The 23,432-nt window shown below is 42.3% G+C and overlaps 2 protein-coding genes across 2 annotated transcripts; both read left to right on the top strand.

The window, feature by feature from the left end:
- Window positions 1–1,239: 1,239 nt before the first annotated feature.
- LOC135556385 (lysosome-associated membrane glycoprotein 3-like) lies at window positions 1,240–3,905 on the top strand. Its single transcript, XM_064989550.1, has 6 exons — window positions 1,240–1,379; window positions 2,030–2,214; window positions 2,445–2,570; window positions 2,833–2,887; window positions 3,006–3,179; window positions 3,385–3,905. The coding sequence occupies exons 1-6, from the start codon at window positions 1,334–1,336 to the stop codon at window positions 3,525–3,527; spliced, it is 729 nt and encodes a 242-aa protein (XP_064845622.1). The 5' UTR covers window positions 1,240–1,333; the 3' UTR covers window positions 3,528–3,905.
- Window positions 3,906–4,263: 358 nt separating this feature from the next.
- LOC135556383 (methylcrotonoyl-CoA carboxylase subunit alpha, mitochondrial-like) lies at window positions 4,264–23,407 on the top strand. The gene is made up of 19 exons (XM_064989549.1): window positions 4,264–4,660; window positions 5,327–5,370; window positions 7,024–7,163; window positions 7,249–7,344; window positions 7,481–7,602; window positions 7,723–7,870; window positions 7,993–8,114; window positions 8,203–8,314; window positions 10,990–11,071; window positions 11,238–11,365; window positions 12,927–13,110; window positions 13,215–13,324; window positions 13,412–13,628; window positions 19,218–19,304; window positions 21,252–21,301; window positions 21,396–21,533; window positions 21,800–21,904; window positions 22,253–22,324; window positions 22,469–23,407. The coding sequence occupies exons 1-19, from the start codon at window positions 4,608–4,610 to the stop codon at window positions 22,583–22,585; spliced, it is 2,127 nt and encodes a 708-aa protein (XP_064845621.1). The 5' UTR covers window positions 4,264–4,607; the 3' UTR covers window positions 22,586–23,407.
- The last annotated feature ends 25 nt before the right edge of the window (window positions 23,408–23,432 follow it).

Below are 23,432 nucleotides of genomic sequence, written 5' to 3'. Positions count from 1 at the left end.
TGAGATGAGTAATGTAGGGTATGTAAACATTATATTAAGTGGAATTGTTTAAAGTGGCTAGTGATACATTTTTCAACATCAATTTTTCCATTATTAAAGTGGCTGGAGTTGAGTCAGTATGTTGGCAGCAGCCACTCAATGTTAGTGGTGGCTGTTTAACAGTCTGATGGCCTTGAGATAGAAGCTTTTTATCGGTCTCTCGGTCCCTGCTTTGATGCACCTGTACTGACCTCGCCTTCTGGATGATATGATGGTGTGAACATGCAGTGGCTCGGGTGGTTGTTGTCCTTGATGATCTTTATGGCCTTCCTGTGACATCGGGTGGTGTAGGTGTCCTGGAGGGCAGGTAGTTTGCCCCCGGTAATGCGTTGTACAGACAAAGGTATGGTAGGATGTGGATACAGTGAGGGTAAACCTGTGCATAGATTGACGATGAAAGAGATATTCTCCCTAGAAATATCATTTAAACCAGGTGATGTCACCGCATGTGTGGTAGGTGGAACTAAAGTGTTAAATAAGGTGTATTGAGCAGGGCTAGAGGCTCTACAGTGAAATAAGGCAATAAATACTAACCAAAACAGCAATGGACAAGGCATATTGACATTAGTGAGAGGCATGCGTAGCTGAGTAATCATAGGAGTCCAGTGAGTGGCTTCAGGCGGCTTGCGGGCCGGGGCTAGGAATCTAACAGTAGGGCTTTGGAGGGACGTCGCGCCGGAATAGTCTGTTGTGGCCCCCTCGTGCTATTGCATTGGCAGACGGATCAGCAGGGCTCCATGTGGTAAACCAGGCAAATTGCAGAATAGGTATAGTGGCCAAATTATTTGCCCGGTGGGCCTCTTAAGCTAACAGCTAGCAGGCCCCGGCTAGCATGCTAGCGGATGGGATTTCAGGGGACGACGCGATGGCAGAGCCAGTTGATAAAAACCCCATTGGGCGAGTCACGTCGGTGGTCCAGTCGTGATGAGTCGGGAAAGCCAGTTGGCAAAAAGAGGTCTTGTAGCCCAAGTAGTGGCTGATGGACCTCTTTGGATAGCTGGGAGATGGGCCTAGTAAAGCTAGCTTCAGGCTAAAGAGTTGAGTAGACACAAAACAGAACATATCTGACCTGCAACAGCACAAGGTGCAGTTAGTTACATCATATACTGTCCATCAGCCAATTAAATAATTTAAAAATTAAACACTCTTTGCCCCTCCCCTTGAATGAGCTCATCACTTGAGCAAAACATTTTGGTCTTCTGGAGTGGAATTCACCACATCACATCTCACAACCCACATTTGGTGACAAACACCTAACTGAACGCACAAGAAGACAGACAAACTCAGCAACAACATGCATCGTGAAACAATACTTTTTCTACTGGTTGTGATCATAATGGGTGAGTTACATGCACCTTTATCTAATAATGTCTAATAATGTTTAATCTATTCAGTGTTAGTGGTAGTCTGATATAAATTGAAACTAGGCAATGCTGCAATGCAGTTAACCACGAAGTATGGAATCGTTAATTTGCAAACAGAATAATATAGGTCATTTGAATCTGATTTTGATTCTGAGATGATAACACTGGTACTCTATAACAGTGCTCTGTTGAGTGCACTCTTAGAAAAAAAGGTGCTAGAACCTAAAAGGGTTATTCAGCTGTCCTTATAGGTTCCAGTCGGAACCCTTTCGGTTTCCATGTAAAAACCCTTTCCATAGAGGGTTCTACATGGAACCCAGAAGGGTTCTACCTGGAAACAAAAAGGGTTCTCCTATTGGGACAGCCGAATAACCTTTTTGGAACCCTTTTTTCTAAGAGTGTAAAACATTGCTCGTAAACTTCATGACATTTTAAAAACATAATCATGACCACTTCAACACATGTAGTAATACCAAACAAGTTGTTAGAATAGCTTATTTAGGTTTATTGTTTAAAAAAAAAGTTTAAAAAAAAGAAGCATCTGAAACCAAAGGGTGCTTATGAATGTTGTCTTGTGGTTTCTGCAAACTGTTTCACTTTACACTTCACTGCATACCCCTTTACAGGAAACAGCCTCATGACTGCTGCATTGGATCCTAAGCCCACTGAACAGGCCAACCTACCACAGAGGCCTGTCCTTCAGCCCAAAGAGACTGTTCCTGTCACCGGGAACTATGTGCTGAAAGACCCTACAGGCACGTCGTGCATCAAACTCTCCATGGGAGTTGAGTACGTAGTTATTGAGAAGAAGGTAGGGGCAGTCACTTTCTCAGCACTTTTTGTTTAGTACATTTCAGCACTTCTTTGTCAGGGGTGAGATCTCATGTGGGTTGCTACCAAACTGTGAAAAATAGACAACAGTCACAAAAAAATGCTACAGATTAATATTATATAAGTAGCTGTAAATCCTACAACATCACTCGTTTGCTATTGTTTTTGTCCTTTTCCAATCCAATGCTACGTTGATGCTTTTTTCCCCAGAAACCTTCCTATTTCAACTTAGACCCTACCACCACCAAGACTACTGGTAGATGTGCTGAAAAGGAGTCAGTTCTCTCCCTGGCTTTTCTAGGAAAGGGAGGCGATCTGAATCTCACCTTTGAAAAGGTACAAATTCAGAAACCTCCATTTTCTCATGTCTGACACGTATGACCACATTTTATATGGAAAACCTTTTTTAGCCCCATATCTTTCTGACTCGTACTGAGATAATGGCTGTGAATTCACAGGTTGACTTTTCCATAATGAGCAGAAGCAGAGTCATAGATTATACATGGCTCTGAGTAGAAGCATACTCATTCAAATACATTTGCATGATGATTTGCATGTTTGGCTTTCAATAAACACTTAAGTATTTGTCTACCCACAGGAAGGGAACCTGACCTATGTGTCAAAGATCACAGGTAATTTGGCACCAGGCAAAGGTAAGTAAACCATTATCATCTCACAAAATAGACACATGGTGTTAAACAAATGCATATATCTTTTTCTACAGATGCCATTGTCAGAAAAACAAGGCTGATCTTATTCCTCCACAATTAGGAATTAAGAACTATTCTGGGGTAATAGAAAATGAGAAGCTGTTCCCAACTGCCGCTGGCCGCAGCCTCAAGTGCTTCTCTCAGACCGAGTTTCATCTGTCTGAGAACCTTCGTGTGAAGATTGTGTCTCTTCAGTTCCAAGCTTTCAAACTCACCAATGGGAATTTTGGAGAGGGTAGGTCACTTTAACTGGGGCCTTTCTGTTCACGATTTACAAAACTATTTTATTTATGATTTTACTGTAACGTTGTATATGGTTTAATGCTTTGAAATGTAACATTGTAAATGTAATGTTTTGTCCTTTCAGCCCATCAAAAACAATTATTCAAAGTGCTAAGATCCAGATGTTGTTTTCTAATGTCCCCCTTATGACATTTCAGAGGTTGAGTGCAGGGCTGATTTCATCAAGAAGATCATTCCCATTATTTTTGGTGCCACGGTTGTGGGGCTCTTGCTGATTGCTGTCCTGTCCTTCCTGATAATCCGGGACCACCACAGACAAGCTGGCTATGACAGGATCTGAAAAAACATGAACACTTTTTATAGCCATGTTTTGTATTTCCTAAATGTTTTTTTATCCATTGCTCAATTATACACTATTGTTGTTTTTAAATATCAAATATTTCTGCAAAGAAAATATAAATAACATTTATTACAGTAAAAAATATGTGAATGTGGTTAACACTTATAGGAAAGCTCTGTGTAAATTTTCAATCACAATCAGCAAATATGGTCTGAATAATGTGGCTTTATTTTAGCAATTAGAATTTTGATGCTTGGAGATTATATTCTGGTTTGAAGAGTGCATACATTCCCGTGTGGCTTTATCCAGCTGGATTGAAATACATTATCATCAAATGCATGTATATGCCTTTTTATAAAAACACACTGCCCAAAAACATATCATTCTGTAAGACATTGTTAATTCGGTCTTGAACCTCTCTGCGACCTCTCCTGAGGGTTAGCGCTATTCGTGATCCTTAGTATTTCCCGACCTTAAACACTAACCATAACCATTTTACATTTCAACTTCAATAGTGTAGGAACACTCAAGGACCCCGCAAAGCACAGCCAGTCCAGAGAACCGGTTGACACTAGATAAAACACGCCACAAACCTCGTCTATTTCTACAATTTATCTTCTTGATTTTTAACCTAATCCCAACCACACTGCTAACATTATGCCTAACCCTTACCTTAAATTAAGACCAAAAAGTAAATGTTGGTTTTCGTACATTTTTAACATATAGACCGATTTTACTTTGTGGCTGTGGTAACTAACGGAAACGCAGAGACCCCACCTCCGTCTCGACTTTTTCTATTGGTTGATCATCTCACGGGTACCCAAGAGAGACAGTCTTAGCAAATGGAACTTCATTTTTGACATCACTGCATTTGTTGTTATTTTCACCAAACTAGAGCATTTTATAATTTCATAGAATAGCAGTTCCACCGATCAACTCTAGTTGATAATACTTATTATAAAATACAGTATCGTAACTAGCTAAGGCTTAATTGGTAAATCAAAATAATCGATTTCATAAAGACAAACGCTTATCATTTCCTCATTCGGCTGCTACTGGACAGTTTGTTAGACAGCAGACATGTTTGCTGTCCTGAAAGTTCAAACCCTACAGGGTCTAAGAATATTTCAACAGTAAGTCGATAATGCTTGTCGTATGTTATGTTTACTATTACTGCAAGTTATCTATTCAAAATAAATGAACTGCTAAGAAGAAAATAAAAATGTTTATAGCTTTTTGTCTAGGCAGTTGGCCAGCTGGCTAACTAGCTAGCGTCGCTAGACAGCAAGTCGAACGTGCAGAATATTGTAGTTATCATCTTAGTGTTAAACAAGTAACGTTAATATTATATAGCCAAAACGACTAAGTCACTATCTTGTGTCGTGTATTTCAACATTACTAACGTAGTTAACATTATTTTTTAATATGCACCGATTTTGTGCAAGGTTAAATAAAGGTAACTAACTTAGCATAACAGCTAACAAACCAGCTATCTAAACAATTTGAATGGTGAAATGTTTTGTTTCCAAAGCAATGGGCAGTTAAGTTAATGCATATATATCAGCTAGCTAGCTAGTTAGATAATAGTCATTATCTTTGAGCAATGGTCATTATGCATTCGAGTATTAGCCAGCTGTGAAGGCAGCCACCTGCACTGTGGTACATGGTACAATTAGCATGTATGCCCTTGAAAGCCATTCATTCATGTAAACGGCTGAAACTACTGTAGGTGCTCTCTTGACATGACCTGTCCAACCAAGGTCTGTGTCCTACAATGACCTGTGATTGTCTTATCTTAGGAAATGTATATGGACCAAAGGATCAGTACGGTTTGCCTCAGTTGGTAAGTAACATGGGACAATAATATTCACAGAAGTGCTGACTTTAATATGGTCTCTTTTTCAAGTTATTACTCTCCATCAAGATTGAACTGCAGAGCAAGCATTGTAAACTTAGCAAAAAAAAGAAAATGCCCTCTCACTGTCAACTGTGTTTTATTTTCAGCAAACCTAATGTGTAAATATTTGTATGGACATAACAGGATTCAACAATTGAGACATAAACTGAACAAGTTCCACAGACATGTGACTAACAGAAATGGAATAATGTGTCCCTGAACAAGGGGGGGGGGGGGGTCAAAAGTAACAGTCAGTATCTGGTGTGGCCACCAGCTGCATTAAGTACTGCAGTGCATCTCATGGACTGCACCAGATTTGCCAGTTCTTGCTGTGAGATGTTACCCCACTCTTCCAACAAGGCACCTGCAAGTTTCCGGACATTTCTGGGGGGAATGGCCCTAACCCTCACTCTCCGATCCAACAGGTCCCAGACGTGGTCAATGGGATTGAGATCCGGGCTCTTCACTGGCCATGGCAGAACACTGACATTCCTGTCTTGAAGGAAATCACGCACAGAACGAGCAGTATGGCTGGTGGCATTGTCATGCTGCAGGGTCATGTCAGAATGAGCCTGAAGGAAGCGTACCACATGAGGGAGGAGGATGTCTTCCCTGTAACGCACAGCGTTGAGATTGCCTGCTATGACAACAAGCTCAGTCCGATGATGCTGTGACACACCACCCCAGACCATGATGGACCATCCACCTCCAAATCGATCCCGCTCCAGAGTACAGGCCTCTGTGTAACGCTCATTCCTTCGACGATAAACGCAAATCCGACCATCACCCCTGGTGAGACAAAACCGTGACTCGTCAGTGAAAAGCACTTTTTGCCAGTCCTGTCTGGTCCAGCGACGGTGAGTTTGTGCCCATAAGCGACGTTGTTGCCGGTGATGTCTGGTGAGGACCTCCCTTACAACAGGCCTACGAACTCTCAGTCCAGCCTCTCTCAGTCCAGCCTCTCTCAGTCCAGCCTCTCTCAGTCCAGCCTCTCTCAGTCCAGCCTCTCTCAGTCCAGCCTCTCTTTGTCTATTGCAGACAGTCTGAGAACTGATGGAGGGATTGTGCGTTCCTGGTGTAACTCGGGCAGTTGTTGTTGCCATCCTGTAACTGTCCCGCAGGTGTGGCATTCGGATGTACCGATCCTGTGCAGGTGTTGTTACACGTGGTCTGCCACTGCGAGGACGATCACCTGTTCGTCCTGTCTCCCTGTAGCACTGTCTTGGGCGTCTCACAGTATGGACATTGCCATTTATTGCCCTGGCCATATCTGCAGTCCTCATGCCTCCTTGCAGCACGCCTAAGGCACGTCCGCGCAGATGGGTAGGGACCCTGGGCATCTTTGTTTTAGGTGTTTTGTCAGTAGAAAGGCCTCTTTAGAGTCCTCTAAGTTTTCATAACTGTGACCTTAATTGCCTACCGTCTGTAAGCTGTTAGTCTTAATGACTGTTCACAGGTGCATGTTTATTAATTGTTTATGGTTTTTACTAATTATCTTTGAAAGACAAGGTCTTGAAAAAGGGACGTTTCTTTTTCTTTTGCTGAGTTTAATTTACTAAATTGTTACATCACTCATAGATCAGGTCTCTTTTCCTTTAGGGCAAGGCAGGATAGAGAAAGTACTCATTGCCAACAGAGGAGAGATTGCCTGCCGTGTGATGCGAACAGCAAAGAAGATGGGTGTGCGCTCTGTGGCAGTATACAGTGATGCAGACCGTCATTCCATGCATGTGGCCATGGTATGTCAAGGCTGTCAACTTTGACCCCTCAGTGTTATGTTTGTAGATGCAACTGTATTGATGAAGTTTCTCTCATATTCCTTAGGCAGATGAGGCCTATAACATTGGGCCAGCTGCATCCCAGCAGAGTTACTTGTCAATGGAGAAAGTCTTGGAGGTTGCCAAGAGATCTGGATCACATGTATGTCAAGTGCAGTATTGTATTTGTAGTATATTTTTAATTCTAATTTATTATGACAATCCACTGTTTCTCAAAGTCACCATACCAGCTATCACTGAAGAATAAGTTGATGTTTGTAATTGTGTTTTTGTTATAGGCTGTCCATCCGGGATATGGCTTCCTGTCAGAGAACACAGAGTTTGCTGAGGCGTGCAAACAGGAGGGTATCATTTTCATTGGTCCTCCATCATCTGCCATCAGAGATATGGGTATCAAAAGGTATAGTTAAATGACTCCTCTCTTTTCAAGTCACTTTTCAGTTTTGTTTGTTGTAAGTCTGATCTGAATAAGGGTTATTAAAAAGTTAAATCTTAAATCTACTCCTTTTCTTTTTCCTAGTACATCAAAATACATTATGTCAGCTGCGGGTGTTCCTATCATCGAGGGTTACCACGGAGACGACCAATCAGATGAGAAGCTCCAAGCTGAGGCTGTCAGGATCGGCTACCCAGTGATGATAAAGGCTGTGCGTGGCGGGGGTGGTAAAGTAAGTAAGATATTCTAAATTCGGTTTTGAACCTCTCAATGTCCAAACCAAAATGATTGTTTCATGAAATGATAGTGTGGTTAGTATTTCAAGGCTCCTATGGTTCTGATTGGTTTATCTAGGGAATGCGCATTTCACACACCGCTGAAGATTTCCATGAGCAGCTTGAGTCTGCGAGACGAGAGGCTCGCAAGTCCTTCAACGATGACGTCATGCTTGTGGAGAAATTTGTAGAGGACCCCAGGTATGTAGAAGACTCTATCTATTTGTTTTGGAGATTCAGACAGTACCCTTGTTTAGATGTTGTGTGACCAGATTCCTTCCCTGACCAGACATGTGGAGGTCCAGGTCTTTGGGGACCAGCATGGAAATGCTGTCTACCTGTTTGAGAGGGACTGCAGCGTGCAGAGAAGGCACCAGAAGATCATTGAGGAAGCACCAGGGGTAAGTGCAGGGTAACGGACTCCGCCCAGTACCCTGCCCTGAACTTTAGTCACTGTTACTAGCCGGCTACCACCCGGTACTCTGCCTTGCACCTTAGACTACTTCGACACTGGTATTTTTTTATAATGTTACATACTGTTTTACCCATTTCATACTGTATTATAGTCAAAGTTAATCCTATATAACTACTGCAGTACACACCTTTTCTATTAATATACTGTCCACAATGTCTATACACACCATCATATATACATATACACTGAGTGTACAAAACATTAGGAACACCTTGCTAATATTGCCCTCGGAACAGCCCCAATTTGTCGGGGCATGGACGCTACAAAGTGTTGAAAGCGTTCCACAGGGATTCTGGCCCATGTTGACTCCAATGCTTCCCACAGTTGTGTCAAGTTGGCTGGATGTTCTTTGGGTGGTGGACCATTCTTGATACACACAGGAAACTGATGATCATGAAAAACACACTCAAACTGTCAAACTGGTGCGCCTAGCACCTACAGTACTACCATACCCTTTTCAAAGGCATTTAAATATTTTGTCTTGCCCATTCACCCTCTGAATGCACGTATACACAATCCATGTCTCAAAAATCCATCTTTAACCTGACACCTCCCCTTCATCTACACTGATTGAAGTGGATTTAACAGGTGAGGGATCATAGCTTTCACCTGGCCATTCTGCCATGGAGAGAGCACTGTGTATATTTATATTCCGGACACTGACACTGCTCATTCTAGAGGTCGACCGATTTATTATTTTTCAACGCCGGTACCGATTATTGGAGGACAAAAAAAGCTGATACCGATTAATCGGCAGATTTTTAAAATGTATTTGTAATAACGACAATTACAACAATACTGAATCAACACTTATTTTAACTTAATATAATACATCAATAAAATCAATTTAGCCTCAAATAAATAATGAAACATGTTCAATTTGGTTTAAATAATGCAAAAACAAAGTGTTGGAGAAGAAAGTAAAAGTGCAATATGTGCCATGTAAGAAAGCTAAAAGCTCAGAACATGAGAATATATGAGAGCTGGTGGTTCCTTTTAACATGAGTCTTCAATATTCCCAGGTAAGAAGTTTTAGGTTGTAGTTATTATTAGGACTATTTCTCTCTATACCATTTGTATTTCATATACCTTTGACTATTGGATGTTCTTATAGGCACTTTAGTATTGCCAGTGTAACAGTATAGTGTCCGTACCTCACCTCGCTCCTACCTGGGCTCGAACCAGGAACACAATGACAACAGCTACCCTCGAAACAGCGTTACCCATGCAGAGCAAGGGGAACAACCACTCCAAGTCTCAGAGTGAGTGATGTTTGAAACGCTATCAGCGCGCACCTCGCTAACTAGCTAGCCATTTCACATCACATCGTTACACTCGTCTATTCTCGGGAGTTGATAGGCTTGAAGTCATAAAACAGCAGAGCTGCTGGCAAAACACACGAACGTGCTGTTTGAATTAATGCTTATGAGCCTCCTGGTGCCTACCATTGCTCATTCAAACTGCTCTATCAAATCATAGACTTAATTATAACATAATAACACACAGAAATGCGAGCCGTAGGTCATTAATATGGTCGAATCCGGAAACTATCATCTCGAAAACAAGATGTTTATTCTTTCAGTGAAATACGGAACAGTTCCGTATTTTATCTAACGGGTGGCATCCCTAAGTCTAAATATTCCTGTTACATTGCACAACCTTCAATGTTATGTCATGATTACGTAACATTCTGGCAAATTAGTTCGCAATGAGCCAGGTGGCCCGAACTGTTGCATATACCTTGACTCTGTGTGCAATGAACACAAGAGAAGGGACACAATTTCACCTGGTTAATATTGCTTGCTAACCTGGATTTCTTTTAGCTAAATATGCAGGTTTAAAAAATATATAGTTCTGTGTATTGATGTTAAGAAAGGCATTGGTGTTTATGGTTAGGTACACGTTGGATCAACGACGGTCCTTTTTCGCAAATGCGCACTGCATCGATTATATGCAACGCAGGACACGCTAGATAAACTAGTAATATCATCAACCATGTGTAGTTATAACTAGTGAAGGTGTTAAAAAGGTGAAGGTGTTAAGGTGTAAAGGTGTTAAAAACAAAAAATTACCAATTTCCGATTGTTATGACACCTTGAAATCGGCCCTAATTAATCGTCCATTCCGATTTAATTGGTCGGCCTCTAGCTCATTCTCATATTTCTTAATTCCTTTTTGGGATTTGTGTATTGTTAGGTATTACTGCACTGTTGGAGCTAGAATCATAAGCATTTTATTTATTTAACTACGGTTGGTAAGTTTGTTAAGAACAAATTCTTCTTTACAATGATGGCCTACCAAGGAACAGTGGGTTAACTTCCTTGTTACCGTGTCAGCTCGGGATGCGATCTAGCAACCTTTCGGTTACTGGCCCAATGCTCTAACCACTAGGCTAGCTGCATTTCACCAGACCCGCGATAACGTCAGCAAAATATATACATGCAACCAATAACATTAGATTTTTGCTCTCAGCTCTAAAGTAACATGTCTTGGTTTCCTGTGTAAATGCTGAATAGGAGACTTGACTGCACTGTGGTTTGCACAACCTAGGCCATGCAAGTGTAATTATTTTTTGTTTGTGTTTGCACCTGTGCTTTGTAGCCTGGTATAAGCGAGGAGGTGAGGTGGAAACTGGGAGAGGCAGCGGTGAGAGCAGCCAAAGCCGTCAACTATGTGGGAGCAGGTGGGCAGAGAATGGACCTCAAACATTGTTGCTTTGAACACTCACTCACTAGAGGGTTATGAAAACTGTTGTTGTAATGTTTTAAATAGATGCTTTCCCATCCTTTGGACTACCCTGTGCACCGGTGTGACAACCACATTTATAGTATGTCCCTGATTCTATGCAGGCACTGTGGAGTTCATCATGGATGCACAGCACAACTTCTACTTCATGGAGATGAACACACGTCTGCAGGTGGAGCACCCTGTGTCTGAGATGATCACTGGAACTGACCTGGTGGAGTGGCAGCTCAGGGTAAGATGGAAAGAGGGATGCCTTCAGAAAGAGGAGGTTGGGGACATTGATGTGTTGTAATAGACTGGGTGTACAAAACATGAATAACACCTGCTCTTTCCATGACACAGACTGACCAGGTGAAAGCCATGATCCCTTGTTGATGTCACTCGTTAAATCCACTTCAATCAGTGTTGATGAAGGGGAGGAGACAGGTTAAGGAAGGATTTTTAAGCCTTGAGACAGTTAAAACCCATATCTTATGTGCCATTCAGAGGGTGAATGGGCAAAACAAAAGACTAAAGTGCCTTTGATCGGGGTATGGTAGTAGGTGCCAGGCGCACCGGTGTGAGTTTGTCAAGAACTGCAAGCTGGTTGTTTTTTCACGCTCAAAAGTTTCCCATGTGTATCAAGAATGGTCCACCACCCAAAAGACATCCAGCCAACTTGACACAACTGTGGGCAGCATTGGAGTCAACATGGGCCAGCATCCCTGTGGAACGCTTTCAACACCTTGTAGAGCCCATGTCCTGACGAATTGAAGCTGTTCTGAGGGCAAAAGTGGGTGCAACTCAATATTAGGAACACCTTTCTAATTTTTCGTAGACTCAGCGTTGAGTGTATTTATGAGCTCCTCTAGAAGGCCTCATAATCCCAGAGATTATGGATTTTAATCTGCATAAAGATTAAATGAACAATTTGTTAAAGCTCCACCCTGATGTAGGGCTCCACGATATAGACAGAAAATCTTATAGCAATCTTTTTTATTTTCGATTTGTGATCTAGATCAATACACTTGGGTGAATTATTGGAATCATAGTAATATAATTATTTACACTGAATGTACAAAACATTAACAACACACTGAGGGAGCATGATGTAGCCTGGCCACCACTGTAAGTATTCAGAGGTACAGTAGATAATTAATAACATTGGCTTTCTCTCTGAGGTTACGCAGCACAGCGGTAGTGATAGCTAGCCACAAGATTACCACATTAGATTACAGAGCAGTAATGCCATCACACAGCAGTCCTAAAGATAAGCTAACCATCAATGTGATAATTCACCCCAGCCATTACCAAATGTTCATACAATGCAAACTAATATTTTGTCCTCAGAACAGCCTCAATTTGTCGGGGCATGGACTCTACAATGTGTCAAAAGCATTCCACAGGGATACTGGCATAAGTCTTCAAAAATCCTTCTTTAACCTGTCTCCTCCCCTGAAGTGGATTTAACGAGTGACATCAATAAGGGATCATAGCTTTCACCTGGTCAGTCTGTCATGGAAAGAGCAAGTGTTCTAAATGTTTTGCACACTCAGTGTATATTAAAAATCAGTGGAAAGCAGCATCGTGGAAAGCAGCATCGTTCCTCTTTTGGATCAATCTGACTGCATTTGTCCTAACAGAACAGCATGCAAATGTATAGTGAATCTAACCTGCGAGGAGGAGGAACTGTGTTGCTTGAGTGACAGGCCGAGGCTTTGTGTGTGTGTGTGTGTGTGTGTGTGTGTGGGGGGGACAGCCACAACAGGAGAGAGACGACAAACTGAGTCAACTATAAACTATTTGGCTCTCAGGTGGCTGCAGGTGAGAGGCTGCCCCTCCTGCAGGAGGAGATCGAACTGATGGGCCATTCATTTGAGGCCAGGATATACGCTGAGGACCCCAACAATGACTTCCTCCCTGGGGCAGGACCCCTCCTTCATCTGTCTACACCCCCGGCAGACGAATACACACGCATCGAGACGGGCGTCAGGGAAGGTACAGTACACCCAGCTTACCTGTAACTACTTACACCTATTTTACACTAGACTGTCAAACAGAACTCTTAACCACAGTGATGATGTACCTGTCTGTGTTCTCAGGAGATGAAGTGTCAGCCCACTATGACCCCATGATCGCTAAACTGGTGGTGTGGGGAGAAGACCGATCTGCTGCTCTGAAGAAGCTCAGATACTGTCTACGCCAGTACAACGTAAGAGCATTATATACACACTGGACACATCCCATTTCTGTTTCTGTCAGAGGCTTTTGCTTGACCTTTGACCACTGATCCCGGCAGATTGTAGGACTCAACACCAACATTGACTTCTTGCTGAGTCTGTCTGGGCATCCAGAGTTTGAGGCGGGGAATGTGACCACCAGCTTCATCCCCCAGCACTATGAGCAGCTGTTCCCTAAACCCATCCCTCCCTCCAGGGCCACACTGTGTCAGGCTGCCCTGGGCCTGCTCCTTAAGGAGAGGGCCAGCACTCAGACCTTCAGAGACAAGTCCAACGGTGAGGAACAACAACAGGCCTGTCTCTACAGGTCACTGAGAACTACACTACATGACCAAAATTGTCTCTGTGCAGGCCAGTCAAGTTCTTCCACACCGATCTTGATAAACCATTTCTGTATGGTCTTCACTTTGTGCACAGGGTCATTGTCATGCTGAAACAGGAAACAGTTGGAAGCACAAAATCGTCTAGGATGTCATTGTATACTGTAGCGTTAAGATTTCCCTTCATTGGAACTAAGGTGCCTAGCCCGAGCCATGAAAAACAGCCCCAGACCATTATTCCTCCTCCAAGCTTTACAGTTGACACTATGTTTTGGGGCAGGGTAGCCTAGTGGTTAGAGCGTTGGACTAGTAACCAGAAGGTTGCAAGTTCAAATCCCCGAGCTGACAAGGTACAAATCTGTCGTTCTGCCCCTGAACAGGCAGTTAACCCACTGTTCCTAGGCCGTCATTGAAAATAAGAATTTGTTCTTAACTGACTTGCCTAGTTAAATAAAGGTAACAATATATCTATTTAAAAAAAGGTAGCATTCTCCTGGCATCGGCCAAACCCAGATTTGTCCGTCAGAATTCCAGATGGTGAAGCGTGATTCAAAAAAACATGTTTCCACTGCTCTGGAGTCCAATAGCGGAAAGCTTTACACCACTCCAGCCGACGCTTGGCATTGTGTATGGTGATCTTAGGCTTGTGTGCAGCTACTCGGCCATGGAGACCCATTTCATGAAGCTCCCGACAAACAGTTATTATGCTGACGTTGCTCCCAGAGTCAGTTTGGAACTCGATAGTGAGTGTTTGCAACCAAGGACAGACAATTTTTACGTGCTTCAGCACTTGGCGGTCCCATTTTGTGAGCTTGTGTGGCCTACCACTTTGTGGCTGTGCCGTTGTTGCTCCTAGATGTTTACACTTCACAATAACAGCCCTTACAGTAGACCGGAGTTGTACAGTTTGACAAACTGACTTGTTGGAAAGGTTGCATCCTATGACAGTGCCACGTTGAATGTCACCGAGCTCTTCAGTAAGGCCATTCTACTGCAAATGTTTGTCTATGGAGATGTTATACACCTGTCAGCAACAGGTGTGGCTGAAATAGCTGAATCCACTAATTTGGGTTGTCCACATACTTTTGCATAGTGTGTGCTTGCATGCATATATCCGTACAGTTGATGTCGGACATTTACATACCTCAGCCAAATACATTTAAACTCAGTTTTTCACAATTCCTGACATTTAATCCTAGTAAAAATTCCCTGTTTTAGGTCAGTTAGGATCACCACTTCATTTTAAGAATGTGATATCTCAGAACAATAGTAGAGAATGATTTATTTCAGATTTTATTTATTTCGTCACATTCCCAATGGGTCAGAAGTTTACAATACACTCAATTAGTATTTGGTAGCATTGCCTATAAATTGTTTAACTTGGGTCCAACGTTTCATGTAGCCTTCCACAAGCTTCCCACAATAAGTTGGGTGAATTTTGGCCCATTCCTCCTGACAGAGCTGGTGTAACTGAGTCAGGTTCGTAGGCCTCCTTGCTCGCACATGCTTTTTCAGTTCTGCCCACAAATTTTCAATAGGAATGAGGTCAGGGCTTTGTGATGGCCACTTCAATACCTTGACTTTGTTGTCCTTAAGCCATTTTGCCACACCTTTGGAAGTCTGCTTTTAGTCATTGTCCATTTGGAAGACCCATTTGCGACTAAGCTTTAACTTCCTGACTGTCTTGAGATGTTGTTTATGTCCACATAATTTCCTTTCATCATGATGCCAACTATTTTGTGAAGTGCACCCGTCCAGCCTGCAGCTTAGCACCCCCACAAAATGATGCTGCCAACCCTGTGCTTCACGGTTGGGATGGTGTTCTTTGACTTGTAAGCCTCCCCCTTTTTCCTCTAAACATAACGATGGTCATTATGGCCAAACAGTTCTATTTTTGTTTCATCAGACCAGAGGACTTTCTCCAAAAGTACAATCTTGGTCCCAATGTGCAGTTGCAAACCGTAGTCTGGCTTTTTTAATGGCAGTTTTGGAGCAGTGGCTTCTTCCTTGCTGAGCGACCTTTTCAGGTTATGTCGATATAGGACTTGTCTTACTGTGGATATAGATACTTTTGTACCTGTTTCCTCTAGCATCTTCACAAGGTCCTTTGCTGCTGTTCTGGGATTGATTGGCACTTTTCACACCAAAGTACGTTCATCTTTAGGAGACAGAATGCGTCTCCTTCCTGAGCGGTATGATGGCTGCGTGGTCCCATGGTGTTTTACTTGCGTACTATTGTTTGTACAGATGAACTTGGTACCTTCAGGCATTTGGAAATTGCTCCCAAGGATGAACCAGACTTATGGAGGTCTACAATTTATTTTCTGAGGTCTTGGCTGATGTCTTTTGATTTTCCCATGATGTCAAGCAAAGAGGCACTGAGTTTGAAGGTAGGCCTTGAAATACATCCACAGATACACCTCCTATTGAATGAAATGTCAATTAGCCTATCAGAAGCTTCTAAAGCCATGACATAATTTTCTGGAATTTCCCAAGCTGTTTAAAGGCACAGTCAACTTAGTGTATGTAAACTTCTGACCCACTGGAATTATGATACAGTGAAATAATCTGTCTGTTAACAATTGTTGGAAAAATGACTTGTCATGCACAAAGTAGAAATTTGTGGAGTGGTTGAAAAACAAGTTTTAATGACTCCAACCTAAGTGTATATAAACTTCCAACTGTACGTTATACAGTACCAGTCAAAAGTTTAGACACATCTACTCATTCAAGGGTTTTTCTTTATTTTTTAAACTATTTTCTACATTGAAGAATAGTGAAGACATCAAAGCTATTAAATGACACACATGGAATCATGTAGTAACCAATAGTGTTAAACAAATCAAAATGTATTTGAGATTCTTCAAAGTAGCCACCCTTTGCCTTGATTACAGCTTGGCACAATCTTGGCATTCTCTCAACCAGCTTGATGAGGTAGTCACCTGGATTGCATTTCAATGAACAGGTGTGTCTTATTGAATTTCTTTCCTTAATATGCTTGAGGCAATCAGTTGTCTTGTGACAAAGTTTGAGTGGTATATAGAAGATGACCCTATTTGGTAAAAGACCAAGTCCATATTATGGCAAGAACAGCTCAAATAATCAAAGAAAAATGACAGTCCACCATTACTTTAAGACATGAACGTCAGTCAATCTGGAACATTTCAAGAACGTTTAACGTTTCTCCAGGTGCAGTTGCAAAAACCATATCATTAAGCGCTATGATGAAACTGGCTCTCATGAGGACCGCCAATGGAAAGGAAGATCCATAGTTACCTCTGCTGCAGAGGATACGTTCATTAGAGTTACCAGCCTCCAGAAATATCAGCCCAAATAAATGTTTCAGAGTTCAAGTAACAGAGACATCATCAACTGTTCAGAGGAGATTGTGTCAATCAGGCCTTCTTGGTCAAATTGCTGCAAAGAAACCACTTCCAAAGGACACAAATAATAATAAGAGGAGACTTTCTTTGGCCAAGAAACATGAGCAATGGACATTAGACTGGTAGATATCTGTCCAACTTTGAGGTTTTTGGTTCTAACCGCGGTGTCTTTGTGAGACACAGAGTAGGTGAACGGATGATCTCCGCATGTTCATGAGGGGATGGCTGCCGTCTTATCGGCTCTTAACCAACCATGCTATTTTTTTTTTAAATATTTCTTTTTCATTGTTTAACTTGTTTTGTACATAATGTTGCTGCTACTGTCTCATCACCAAAAAGAGCTTCTGGACATCAGAATTGTGATTATTCCCCTCAGATTAGACTGAGTTTTTCTTCTATGAGTCGGATGGGAGGGATATACGACAGACACCTGACCAGCCCAGATCACCTTCATTCGCTGGAGAAGGAAACTGAGATTTTGTGTAAAAAGATCAGGGTGCCTTGTGAGGATCAGGTGACAAGTGGCTAATCTGTCTTTGCCTTCCATCCTGCTAGTTAACATTTTGCATGACGCACCAGCAATTTGCATACCACACCAACAGATCCACAGATGATGCAATCTCTATTGCACTCCACACTGCACTTTCCCACCTGGATAAAAGGAACACCTATGTGCGAATGCTATTCATTGACTATAACTCAGCGTTCAACACCATAGTGCCCTCAAAGCTCATCACTAAGCTAAGGACCCTGGGACTAAACACCTAAACACTAAACACAACGATGAGACGGTCAATACGGAGGAGGTCTGAGACCTGACCGTGTGGTACCAGGACAACAACCTCTCCCTCAACGTGATCAAGACAAAGGAGATGATTGTGAACTACAGAGAAAGGAGGAATGAGCACGCCCCATTCTCATCGACGGGGCTGCAGTGGAACAGATTGAGATCTTCAAGTTCTTTGGCGTTCACATCATCAACAAACTAACATGGTCCAAGACAGTCATGAAGAGGGCACGACAAAACCTATTCCCCCTCAGGAGACTAAAAAGATTTGGCATGGGTCCTCAGATCCTCAAAAGATTTTACAGCTGCACCATCTAGAGCATCCTGAAGGGTTGCATCACTGCCTGTTATGGCAAATGCTCGGCCTCCAACTGCAAGGCACTACAGAGGGTAGTGCCTACGGCCCAGTACATCACTGGGGCCAAGCTTCCTGCCATCCAGGACCTCTATACCAGGCGGTGTCAGAATCAAGCCACCCTTGTCATAGACTGTTCTCTCTGCTACCGCACGGTAAGCGGTACCGGAGTGCCAATTCTATGTCCAAAAGGCTTCTAAACAGCTTCTACACCCAAGCCATAAGACTCCTGAACAGCTAATCAAATGGCTACCCAGACTATTTGCATTGCCCCCACCCTCTTCTACGCTGATGCTACTCTATTATCTGTACATAGTCACTTTAATAACTCTACCTACATGTTACCTCAACTAACCGGTGCCCCTGCACATTGTACCCGAACCCCCTGTGTATTGCCCCGCTATTGTTATTTACTACTGCTCTTTAATTATTATCTTACTTTTTTTTTGTGGTATATTCTTAACTGCATTGTTGGTTAAGGACTTGTAAGTAAGCATTTCACTAAGGTCTACACCTGTTGTATTCGGCGCATGTGACAAATAAAATTTGATTTGATGCGTGGTTCCCACCATGAAGCATGGAGTAGATGGTGTGATTGTGTGCGGGTGCTTTGCTGGTGACACTGTCTGACATTTTATTTAGAATTCAACCAGCATGGCTACCACAGCCTTCTGCAGCGATCCGCCATTCCATCTGGTTTGTGCTCATTTGTTTTTCAACAGGACATTGACCCAACATACCTCCAGGCTGTGTAAGGGCTACATTTTGACCTAGAAGGAGTGATTGAGTGCTCCATCAGATGACCTGGCCTCATATATATATATATATATATTACTTCTATTTTACTTGGTATTATTGTTTCACTCACATCTCTGACCTGTATTGTTGGAGCTTAAGAATTGCACTGAACCCTGCAATTACAGTAAATCTGCGACCATGTGCATGTGACTAATAAACTCTGATTAGATTTATGCAACTGTTGGAGGAGATCCTAAATTCTGTTCTTTTCTCCCATCGCAGATCCCTTCTCTCCTTTTGCCTGCAGTAACGGCCGGAGGGTGAACATCCTATACAGTAGGAATATGACCCTCCAGCTGGGTGAAACTAGTGAGTCCGAACCTCCTTCACCTCCTCCTTCATAGACTGATTTTTTTTTTGTTCATGACATAAAAAGCGTAAGCCTATGCAACATTATCCTATTGAAGTCAGTATTGTAGCATTGAGGTTTGCAGTAGGCTAGGGATCATCATCAACTACTGTAGATTCAGCCGCGGGACATTTAAAAAAATAATAATTATTGAGCGGATGGTCGGGGGGCTGGATCAGAATTACAAATAATTTGTAGACTGCAAATTGAACGCAAGATGCCCAAACAAATATATTTGACTAAAACATGATCATTTCTCAAACCTTGCTTACATTTGTATACGATCATGTGTCTCTCTTATTATGTGTGACTACATGGGAACCTATTTACAAAATTAATATCACTTAGAGCTGATTTCCTGGCGTTTTTAGTCTCATGCAAAATAAATAAATACATTCTCAGAACTTGGAGGGACAAATAAAACCACTCGCGGGCCAAATTTGGGGAACCCTGCAGTAGGCTATAGGCCCAATACATTCTCACCACATATTGGCTGTGCTTGAATTGCCCTGCCAGTGCATTGTTGTTCAGACCATTTAAAAATATATATATATTTCAAAATTTGATGTAGACAGTATGATCACACCGGTAATAGATCAGTTGTTGTATTACTTGTTAGGCACAGCTGAGTGAGCATACATTTTATTTTACTGGGCTGATGGTGCCATCATCAGTCTGTGAAGGGAAAGCGCAGCAGACTGAGGGTCCGCCTCTCAATGTCCCTCCGCTCTCCCTTTTCTCTGCTGACACTGACCAAAAAGGGACACTGTCTTCCAGCTGATGGCGAAACTCGAGTTTGCACTATTACACAATCATGTTGTTACTCCTATGAACAGAGAAAGTTCCTCTATTAAAAAAGACCCAAGCCACTAATAATAAAACAAACCTATCGATACATGTTCCTACTCATTCATTACAGCTGCAGTGCTGGTTGTAGCGTGAGTGGAAGTAGGAAGAACGCATATTTGATTCCTTATAAAAGTGTTGAATAAAGTGTTGCCAGTGCCGAGTAAACTTAAACCATGCAGTCACTCAAAACCAGCAGCTCTTTGCTGTATTCGTTGACAGTCTCTCTCTAGTCATGGTTTTAAACGTTTTTAAATCTCGTAGTAGGCTTTCTTTTACACCTGCTACATTACTGCAGACATGGTATTCTGAGCCATCCAACCAATTGGCCAGCGGAAGGCATATAGTGCACTTGATTTGCTCTCTGGGACTGCCAGAAGGCAGAGTTGGTACCTTCAGACATGAAAATGGTTATAAATGGGGATACTTTGCCTACCCGGTGCACAGGGCAGCTGAATCGGGTGAACTTACTGCCAACAATGCGAGTCAAAAAAATAGTAGTAACGCAAGGCTTTATCGTTGTTGTTTTTTTCAGAAATGTTTGCAGATCGTCTAGTTGGTGACCACTGTCATAGAGAAAGCAGCCAGTAGAACCTGGTTTGATTGAAATGCTAAGTCAATCTTCATGTTGATGAGGAGCCCAAGTCTGTCCTCCTAGACCTTATTCTAATGACTGTTTTTAAATAATGTGGTAATGACATTGATTAATTAGTGTGTCTGATTCCTCCCAGTCTATAAGCAAGCCCATCTCCTCACTATAGTTGAACTTTCAGCAGTCCATATGACATCATTAGTCACTACCATCCTCATGTTTCACTTTTGCTGAGAATATTTATTTTAATACAGAGAAAAGTACTTTAAGAGCTTTAAATCTGCTTTTTGTTTACTTGTCACATGAAATGTATAAGTCCTTTCCACTGTTATTCATATTTTGTCATACAAATAAATCTTTAGAATGGGACATATCATAGATTTTCCTTTTTATAGAAAATGCATGAGTCCATTTATCAAGTGGCAGAGGAAAGACTTCACACACAACTTGTTTTTTTTTCTCTCTGCAGAAGTGGAAGTAACGGTTACATACAATTCAGATGGGACTTATTCTATGGAGGTACATGTTCTGTGTGTGTTGTAAAAATTGCCATACATGTCTAAAGTTCTGTGGCACATGATTTACAATTGATGTGTCTTGTCCCCTTCATCAGATTGGAGGGGAAGTGTTCCAGGTGTCAGGGGAGGTGGAGACAGAGGGACAGACATCATTCCTGCACTGCTCTGTCAACGGGGTGAAGTCCCGGCCCAAACTGGTCATCCTTGATAACACAGTACACCTCTTCTCTATGGTGAGTCTCGCTCCACTACAGCAGGGTCTGTAGTGGGTTTCTCAAACTCGGTCCTGGGGCCCCCTGGAAGCACGTTTTGGTTTTTGCCTAAGCACTAACACAGCTGATTCAAATAATCAAAACTTGATGAGTTGGTTATTTGAATCGGCTGTATAGTGCTAGGGCAAAAATCAAAACGTGCACCCAGGTCGGGCCCCAGGACCCTGCTCTAGAACACTGTCACTTTCCTTCTCAGGTCTTCTAACCCATCCTCTTCTCCCCATCAGGAGGGCAGCGCAGAGGTGAGCATTCCAGTGCCCAAGTTCCTGGCTGGTGTGAGCACAGGAGCACAGGGAGGAGCTGTGGCACCCATGACCGGGACCATTGAGAAGGTAATACATTATGGATCATCTCTTTTTTTTTCTCTCACCACCATTATTTCTGTCTATAAAAGCTGACCCAGCCACTCTGACAGATGATCTTGAATACGTTGCTCTGGGATATGATTTCCTGCGAGATGGTCAGTAAGCACTCAGGCATTCTGATTCATGGGATATTAGCTCACTCAGCAGATTATTTAATCTGTACCTCCCTATTGATGACATGGGGTGCATCGTTCAGACGTGCCAATTGATAAGTCAGTTGTGGAAAAACAGACATTGAGACAACTGTCCTAACATTAACAGGGCCATTTTATAATCTATAGGTAAGGTTCTTAATTTAATCTCCTCTTCCTCTAGGTGCTGGTGAAGGCAGGTGACACTGTGCAAATGGGAGATGCCTTGATGGTGATGAATGCCATGAAAATGGAGGTGAGCTTGTCATTTCCTACACTAAGGAGTCCACTCCCAACCCACACACACTCGCTCACTTTGACTTTTCGAACCCTGTAGCCACTTACATTGTGCTGTAAATGAACTGTGGGTCCTCAGACTGTGTTCTCTCGCTCTCTGCAGCACACCATCCGAGCACCTAAAGCTGGAGTTATCAAGAAGGTGTTTTTCAAAGAGGGATCCCAGGCCAACCGACACGCAGCCCTGGTGGAGTTTGAGGAAGCCGCTGAAGAGGAATAATCGTGTGAACTTTCAGAGTTACTGTAGAAGTCATAGGAAAGAGGCATTTACTATAGGAGTTGCAAACTGCTGTACCATCACTACAGGTCCATGTGGATCACATTGTACACAGTATGAGATGACAAAAGTCCCTTTAACAATACTGGTATATTTGCTTTGGGTTATTTTATCAGATGGCTGTATGAAAGTAGAGATGGCTTTTGTACTGTCCTCTGCAAAGTGCTCTTGTAGTCTGTTTCTCTATGTAGCTTGGTTCATGGTACTACTGTAACCACTAAACCACTAGCTTTTTGGTGGGTGTTCTTGTTCTTCCTCTCCTTCAAACTTCTGTTTTTTCTTCCTCTAGCTTCAATATAGCCAGGTCCCATATGCTCTTGTCAAACCAAACATGTTTTATGATAAGGAGTTTGAATGATAGCACAAATGGGTCTAGCACTCAGGCTACATCTCATGATTCACTCCAGGCTGTGAAATTCAAATAAGGGCTATTTGCTAACAGCCTCACCTCACAGGCCTACCACATTGTTTAATGACCAGAATCTTGTTACTTTACAGTCCAATAGGTAATACCAGGGCAAAGATGGCCTGTCATCTCTCATCATGTGACATACAAAATAGACCATCAAATAACCAAGAAGAGAGAAGGGCCAGAGCACATGTTTTATAGGTGTTGTAATATGTCAGTTAGTGTTGAATCCCCGCAAGCACACACTCCTGTGGTGAGTTATGTCTACTAAACTGTGCGGTCATCCATTATTCACGTTGATTTGGAATTAGCTGAGGGTTGTCAAGTTGTTTTTCTAAAAGATTGTTTCAGATAAATTCTCTGTCTCATTTTGTGATTTTA

This window comes from Oncorhynchus masou, chromosome 15 (genome assembly GCF_036934945.1).
Source record: "Oncorhynchus masou masou isolate Uvic2021 chromosome 15, UVic_Omas_1.1, whole genome shotgun sequence".
In the NCBI taxonomy this organism is placed as follows: Eukaryota; Metazoa; Chordata; class Actinopteri; order Salmoniformes; family Salmonidae; genus Oncorhynchus; species Oncorhynchus masou.
Note: the sequence above shows the minus strand (reverse complement) of the source record. Positions and strands in the feature narration are given on the sequence as shown.